The 7,462-nt window shown below is 26.6% G+C and overlaps 1 protein-coding gene across 1 annotated transcript; it reads left to right on the top strand.

Moving 5' to 3' along the window:
* Nucleotides 1–3,165: 3,165 nt before the first annotated feature.
* LOC101239547 (uncharacterized) lies at nucleotides 3,166–5,634 on the top strand. The gene is made up of 2 exons (XM_065810716.1): nucleotides 3,166–3,631; nucleotides 4,394–5,634. Exons 1-2 carry the CDS (start codon nucleotides 3,230–3,232, stop codon nucleotides 5,408–5,410), a joined length of 1,419 nt encoding a protein of 472 aa, XP_065666788.1. The 5' UTR covers nucleotides 3,166–3,229; the 3' UTR covers nucleotides 5,411–5,634.
* The last annotated feature ends 1,828 nt before the right edge of the window (nucleotides 5,635–7,462 follow it).

Genomic DNA, 7,462 nt, shown 5'->3' on the forward strand with positions numbered 1-7,462 from the left:
AAGCTTAGGGTGGGTGGCAAAGTTTCTCAAAAATTAATAAACGCCCCCCCCCCCCCTTTAAATTATGGACTCGAGAGTACACAATCAAATAAAGCCAAACACAATAAAATAGAACAATTCAACGAGTTTTTCATTCATTGTTTTCAAAATTTTCAAAAAAGTTCAAAGCCCTAACCCCATTAAAAAATAGAAATTTATCGTAGATCTTTTATCTACGATAAATTTATCCATAAAATATTATCGTAGGTGCTGAAAACAATAAATAAGTCGAAACAGTAGACTATAAGCGGTTAAGTCTCTTTTTGAATTTATAATAATACTGAAATTATTAACAAGTCGTTGACTAAAATCTTTTTTGTTTGTGTAAAAATAAATTTTAGATTTATGTTTATTTTGTACGTATTTTGACGTTTTCGGCCTGTTTTGTTTGGGTCCACGTTGTTCAATTGATAATTTATTAAAGAAAAATAAAATTAATTTATTTTAATAAAAATAATTTAAGTTAATATTTATCATCAAAGTTTTGTTACGCTTAACGTATTATAAATTAAAACATTTAAAAATTTATTTTGTACAAAAAAATTTAAAGCATATTCTAACATATTATACTGTTGATTGACTATTTCATGGTACGTCTGCGTTAACCCTCCAAAAAATTTTACTTAGGAATTGTTCAAATAATTTGGATTTACAATTTAATTTCTAATAAAATTTTATTATAAGTTAGTTTACGCAACTTTTTATGCAAGAAAAAAAAAAGATAAAAACGTTTTTTTTGGGTGCCAAAAATTTAACGAGATACTAAAATATTTCATAAAAAGTCTATGAATTGAAAATATTTAAACACGTATATCTTCGGTACTAAATAAGTTACAGAGGTGGTTGAAACCATTTTGAAAATGAAATATAATAAAAAATATAATCCATTTAATATAAAAAGTATTTACATTCGCAATAAATATTGCCTAAACTCCCTAATTCCAGATCTTTTATTAAAACCAGATTCAAAAAGAGGATAAAAATACTCTTTGAATAATATAAACTTTTTATAAATAAAGCAAATTAGCAATAGTTCAAGATCTTTTGTCATTGTATCGCTAAAGAAAATTCGCAAATTTAATTTTTCGCAAACTTATTGATGCGTTTTAGTACTTTTAATTTTGGTATTTCTAAAATTAATTTTTTTTTCACTATAATAAAGCACAATAATTTAAAATATTTTATCCAAAAAAAATTTATTGAAAAAAAAAGTTTTTAGCTGAGATACAAGACTTTAGGCATAATTGTACCGTTATGCCCCACTGTTTCGATATACCCCGCTCTACCCTATCTCAATTTTAAAAAATGACAGGTAAAAATGAATAAATTTTTCCTTACAATATCTAGAGTAAGAATATATTTTACTTTTTATTTAAAAAACTTTAATTTGCAAAAATATTCTTTAAATAATTGAGGTGATGCTGTACTTTATTTTAGCTAAAAACCTAATTATTTCAAACAAAAAGTTTTCTTTCGTTACGGCTAATGTTTTTTTTTTTTTTGATTTAATGAAGAGTTTATCAATTATATAATTTAAAAACTTTTTTTCTTTTTTTGATCGCGAAGACTAATTACATATTTAAACAGGAAATCAACCGCTAAAGTTTTTAGTTTTTACGGAAAAATGCTTCACCATTTTTTTTAAAAGCTAATTTAATGCGCATGCTCACAATAAAATCCTTTGCTTGAATCACCGTGTTCCAGACATGGAGCTAACTCCAAAAATTTATTTGTTTATAATTATATCAAATATTTGATTTGCTCTGCAAAAAATTGAAATGATTGGAGCCTGGGAACAAAAAAGTCCTAATATTTTAGCTACACCTGCCCCAAACGTGAGAGCAACAAGTTGGTAAAATAATTTTTATACTATTCTTAATTAATAAAAAATAAAATAATTAATCTATATTCATCTAAATCAAATAAAATAATTAATCTATATTCAAAATAATTAATCTATATTCTTAAAAAATAATTAATCTATATTCATCAATAAATTTTAAAATTCGTACAATAATATCTTAGCGTTCAAAAACCATGATCATAAAAAGTTTGAACCTTCTTAAGTTGAGGGGGTTGCAAATTTTATAAGGCCATAATTGTTGAACGCTAAGAGATTATTGTTTGAGTTATAAAATTTATCGATGAAAATAGATTTAGTTGAGAATAGTAGAAAAAATATTTTATCAACTTGTTGCTCTCACGTTTGAGGCAGGTGTAGCTAAAATTTTAGGGCTTTTTTGTTCCCAGGCTCCAATCATTGCAATTTTTTGCAGACCATCCTCATTTGATTTCGCATTTTTTTGTAAACCATCCACATTTAAGTTTATGCAGTTTGCTCCCTGTCTGGAAGTTAGGTATCTCAAACATCAAAAAATTCTGCATCCGTGCGTTCATACTCTAACTCTTAACCCAACAATAAAGTTTATTTTATTAATTGTCATACCTTAACCAAACCCTAAAACAAACCCTGAGCCTAAACCCGAGCCTAACCCTCCCATGGGCTAGGGTTAGGGTATGGTTCGGGTATGGTTTTCAACAATATTTGTTTCGTATACTTACATGCGGACTTACATACGGACTTACTAAAGGGGGGTGCCTGAAATACACATTCGCCAATTTTTTGAACTAAGATTTAAAAAATATTTTAAACACGTTTTATCTTTAAAGTATAAATCAATAGCTATATTTATAGTTTCTTTAAGTGGAGTATTAGTAAATAAGCTTTCAACATCATAGGAAATTATATATTTATTAGTTATATCAACTTGTTTTAATTCCTCAACAAAAGAAAAAGAATAAAATTTAGGTATATTAGAGGACATTAAATCAGATGGTTGGCATGTTTATAATTATATTCTTAAAAATACGCTCAGATTTATTGCTATTACGTTGCTAAAGATATATTTATATATATATATATATATATATATATATATATATATATATATATATATATATATATATATATATATATATATATATATATATATATATATATATATATATATATATATATATATATATATATATATATTAAAACTTTACATTATTAGTTTAAAATTTTACACATAAAACATATAATAACTTAAAAAAATATATTGTCATTAAATATTTTTTAAAGTCATTATAGGTCATAAAATTTAAAGCTGCTAAATAGAAAGTTCTATCTGGTATATTTTAGTTTACAATGAAAGTGTTAGATAAAAGTAATGTTCATTCCATAGTTCGATGTGTTTTTATTCATCAAGAAAAAGAATTTGCTGAGCCAGCTGCTGAATTGGTAGCATTGCAATGGAATCACAGCAAATTGGAAAAAAACCGAAATCTTGAAAAGATGTTAAATGAATCCAATGACCGATTACCTTGTCATCTTGTTTTAACTTTTAAAGACTCTAATAAATCAGTTGTTGCCCATGTGAAAATAGTTAGAGCAAATGGAAGAGGTGATGGACAGTGTGCAATATTTTATTCTCTTGTGGTGGCCCCAAACATGAGAGGTTTGGGACTTGGTAGAATTTTAACAGAATATGCAGAACATTATGTTCGCTCTTTAAATATTGCATATGTATATGTATCTACTCCTGATATGGTAATAAAAATTACAAATTTTTAAAATTCAAAAATTAAATATTGGATTCATTACAAAAATAAGTAAAAAGTTATTTACATAAAATCAATATTTATTTGATTAAGCCAGTAAAAACTATATATTTTGCATTATTATTATTGAAATACTGCATTTCTTCAGAATTTGGTTTAATTTTAACTTCTTTAACACTATGATATTTTTAGTAAAAAAAAAGCAACATAATCTGCAAAATATAGATAATTTCTTAAAATTGATTAAAAAGTTGCTAGATAAGCCTGATATGTAAAACTCTTTTCATTTATTTTTTAATCCTTGATCATTTTCCCCTGAACTTTAATTATATCCCCTCCTTTCATTTAATGTTTAATTCTTTGAATTAAATTTAATTTGTTAATTTATAACTTTTTTTTGTGCAAAATAAGACTGCAAAATAATCATTGGAGTCTTATTTTTTTTATTTTGTGAAATCTGAAATTTAGAATCAAATTTAAAATTTCTATGCTATTTTTATTTAGTTATATATATACATATATATATATATATATATATATATATATATATATATATATATATATATATATATATATATATATATATATATATATATAATACTTTACAGTTTCATTATTACTTATTTTATGAATAATTGTTTTTATTATACATGTTTTAATTCATCAAATTTCATTGTTTAATTTTGTGTTTGTTTTTTTGTTGTTGCTTTTTTTGTATATGGTTTTATTATTTCGTATTTTGTTTTATTAGGCATTGTTTTATGAGCATATTGGTTACAAGCGTTGTGACCCAATATCCTCAATGAAAACTAGTTCAAAGCAACTTAGTGCATCACAAGTTTCTTCTCTTGAAGAATTGTTTGCAAAACGTGCCAACATAGCAGTCTCAAATGAACTAAATATTTGGCTTCGGAAACGATTAATAGATGAATATGATATAAGTGAAAGTTTCAGTCATAGTGAATTATCTAAAATCATAAAAGAAGCATTGCTTGAAAAAAGTAATGCTGAAGATTTCATTTGTTTTTTCATTGAAACAAAATGGCAACAGCAAATCGGACCATCTTGTGGAATTTCAGCTATAACTATGTTAAATACGATTAGTCACTTAAAGCGTTGCAATTTTTTAAACAGTTCAGTTTTTTGTGGTTGTGCTTGTGTTTTAAATGAATTAAGTACAGAACCAAAATCTTGTCTTGAATGGGCATTAAAGTCAGGTATCAGCAATGATGGAGAGATATTTTGTGCATACAATTTGGTTTATTTAGCTGAAAAATGTTTTCAAATTCCATTAGTAGTTAGTGATATTACTGAGATGACAAAGCATGACATATTACATAATATTTTGCGTGGAAACCCTGTTGTTATTACTTATGATCGTAGTTTATCTAACCATGTTCCAGGGTTTTTTCAAGGACTCCATGCTCATTGGACTCTTGTTGTTGGTTTTGTGGTACCAAAAGACTCATTAAAGGATTTCTATAAAAATCCAGTTCATGTTGAAATGATTAATGAGCATCATTTTATTAGTTTATTTAAATTTTCTTTAGATTTTTTGATGACTGATACTGAACAATATTTTCAAATTTTTGATTCTAATTCTTTGTGGGTAGTTTGTGTCCATGGCATGTCCTCTCACCCATTTGTGTGTTTGTTGGATACACTGCTTGATTCCAACAGACAACTAACTATTTGCAATTCGCCTTTTTTTTTAAGTCATTCTAACCTAATCCATTTAAGAAACAAAATAGTTTATACTAATAATTAGTGCTTTGAGTTCTTATTTAATTTACCAGCTGCCACCACATTAACAACTTCTGTTGATAGTGGTTTCACCAGATCATTGCTATACCTTTTAGTGGTAGTATCCTTCAATATTATCATGATAATATTTAATCCTTCATGAAAATATTTAAATAGAGAGTTTTATATTATAAACAGTTTTATGATTTTTAAGTTCTTAAGATAAGTTTAAATAAATTTGCTATTATATTTTGATGTATTTAGCATATAATAACACTTTGTTCTTTTAGTAGGGAGTAGGAGAAGGGCGCTTTTTAGTAGGGAGGCGTGGAGGAGGAAGGCGATATTTAAGTATTTTTAGAAAATATCGAAGTAGATAAAATATATGCAAAACTTAAGATGAAGAAAAATTTCGAGATTTTTTAAATTCTACCAATTTTTGAAGAAACATTTAAAATATCATAGACCCTACAAATAAATTAATAATAATTAATTAATAAAATTAAATAAAAAAATTTAAAAGTTAATCTGGTCTTATAAAATGCGAAAATTTTATGCTGCAATCTGACAAGTAAAAAATATTTAAACAATACATAAATTATACTAATTAAAAAAGATCAAGTTTGTTTTTTGGCATTTTTATGTACATAGTTAATTTTTTTTTTTTAATTTTTGTTAACGTTGTGTTTAGTTGTGTTACTTTAGTATTTAATTGGTTTTGGTATTTATATCAGCTATTAAATTGTAAATTAATTTTTATATACCTAATGGTACTTTGTAGTCCTGCAGAATTTTTATATACCTAATGGTACTTTGTAGTCCTGCAGAATTTTTATATACCTAATGGTACTTTGTAGTCCTGCAGAATTTTTATATACCTATTGGTTCTTTGTAGTCCTGCAGAATTTTTATATACCTAATGGTACTTTGTAGTCCTGCAGAATTTAGTCTCAATCCGGAAATTCGGGGAAAAAATGTTGTGACAAAGTTTACGCGGCTAAGCACAAAAATAGAATATTTTGCTCGGAAAATAATTTTTTTATTAAGTCAATGTAATATATTTCTTATAATATTTACTTTTGAGTAGTGTTAGTTAATTTTATTAACTGAAAACAAAACAGTAATAACTAAAAGCATGGTATAATGGCTGATGGGGATTTATTGATTATGATTTAAGCATTTTTTTGAAAAATTTCACAGAAAGTATATTAGCCATAATATACTTTCTGTGTATAAAGTATGTCTGTGTATAAAGTCTGTGTATAAAATAATAGTATTAGAGTTATCACTCAATCTCAACGGGACAAACAGAAACTCATCATTAGCATTGGAGTTCTCAAATCTTTGCTTAAAGGTACTGTGACCAGAACTTCCGTCACATCCCTATTTGCTTATTAATGTAAGCCACAAATTAGAGGATGCATTTTTGGGAAATTGACTTCGTGTTTAAATTAAACGTTCAGTTGTTTTATTCAATATAACTTGAAGTTTAATTTCAGCTCGTGTTTCTGAGATGGAAATAAATTCTTATGGAGGGTAGCACAACCTTTTGGATTTACATCAATTATAGTAAGATGGAAATACATGCCCTGCTTTCATCGACCACTTTTTTATTTGTTTATAAGAGTGAATAGTACACTTGGAATCTATATAATAAGCAAGTGCCTCATCGCTACCCAACTGCCTGCTACCACATATAACATCAGTAGATTTTCTTTGCTCTAAGGTTTCTGTACTTTTTCTAATAGAAGTAGCTACGTTTTATTGACCCGACAAACGGTGTGCTATTTTAGCAGCTGTTGTTATGTCATTGGCACTCCGCGATTGCAATGAGTCTTCAACTCTACATCTTTTGGTTTTTAAAGATGAGTCTTCAAAGTTTTTCTTTGGCCGACCTTGAGGCCGACTTCTTTCAGATGTTGTGGAAGCACAGGACCGATGTAAACTTATTTTAAATTTTAAATTATTGGCCTCTAGTCAACTTTTATTTTTATTTAAAAAATGATCCATATTTCTATTGGCTGCATTCCACTTTTGCGCATGTTTAGCGGAAATGCTTGCCATTTTTAACTAGTAA

The sequence above is a fragment of the Hydra vulgaris genome, chromosome 11, assembly GCF_038396675.1.
Source record: "Hydra vulgaris chromosome 11, alternate assembly HydraT2T_AEP".
Lineage (NCBI taxonomy): Eukaryota > Metazoa > Cnidaria > Hydrozoa > Anthoathecata > Hydridae > Hydra > Hydra vulgaris.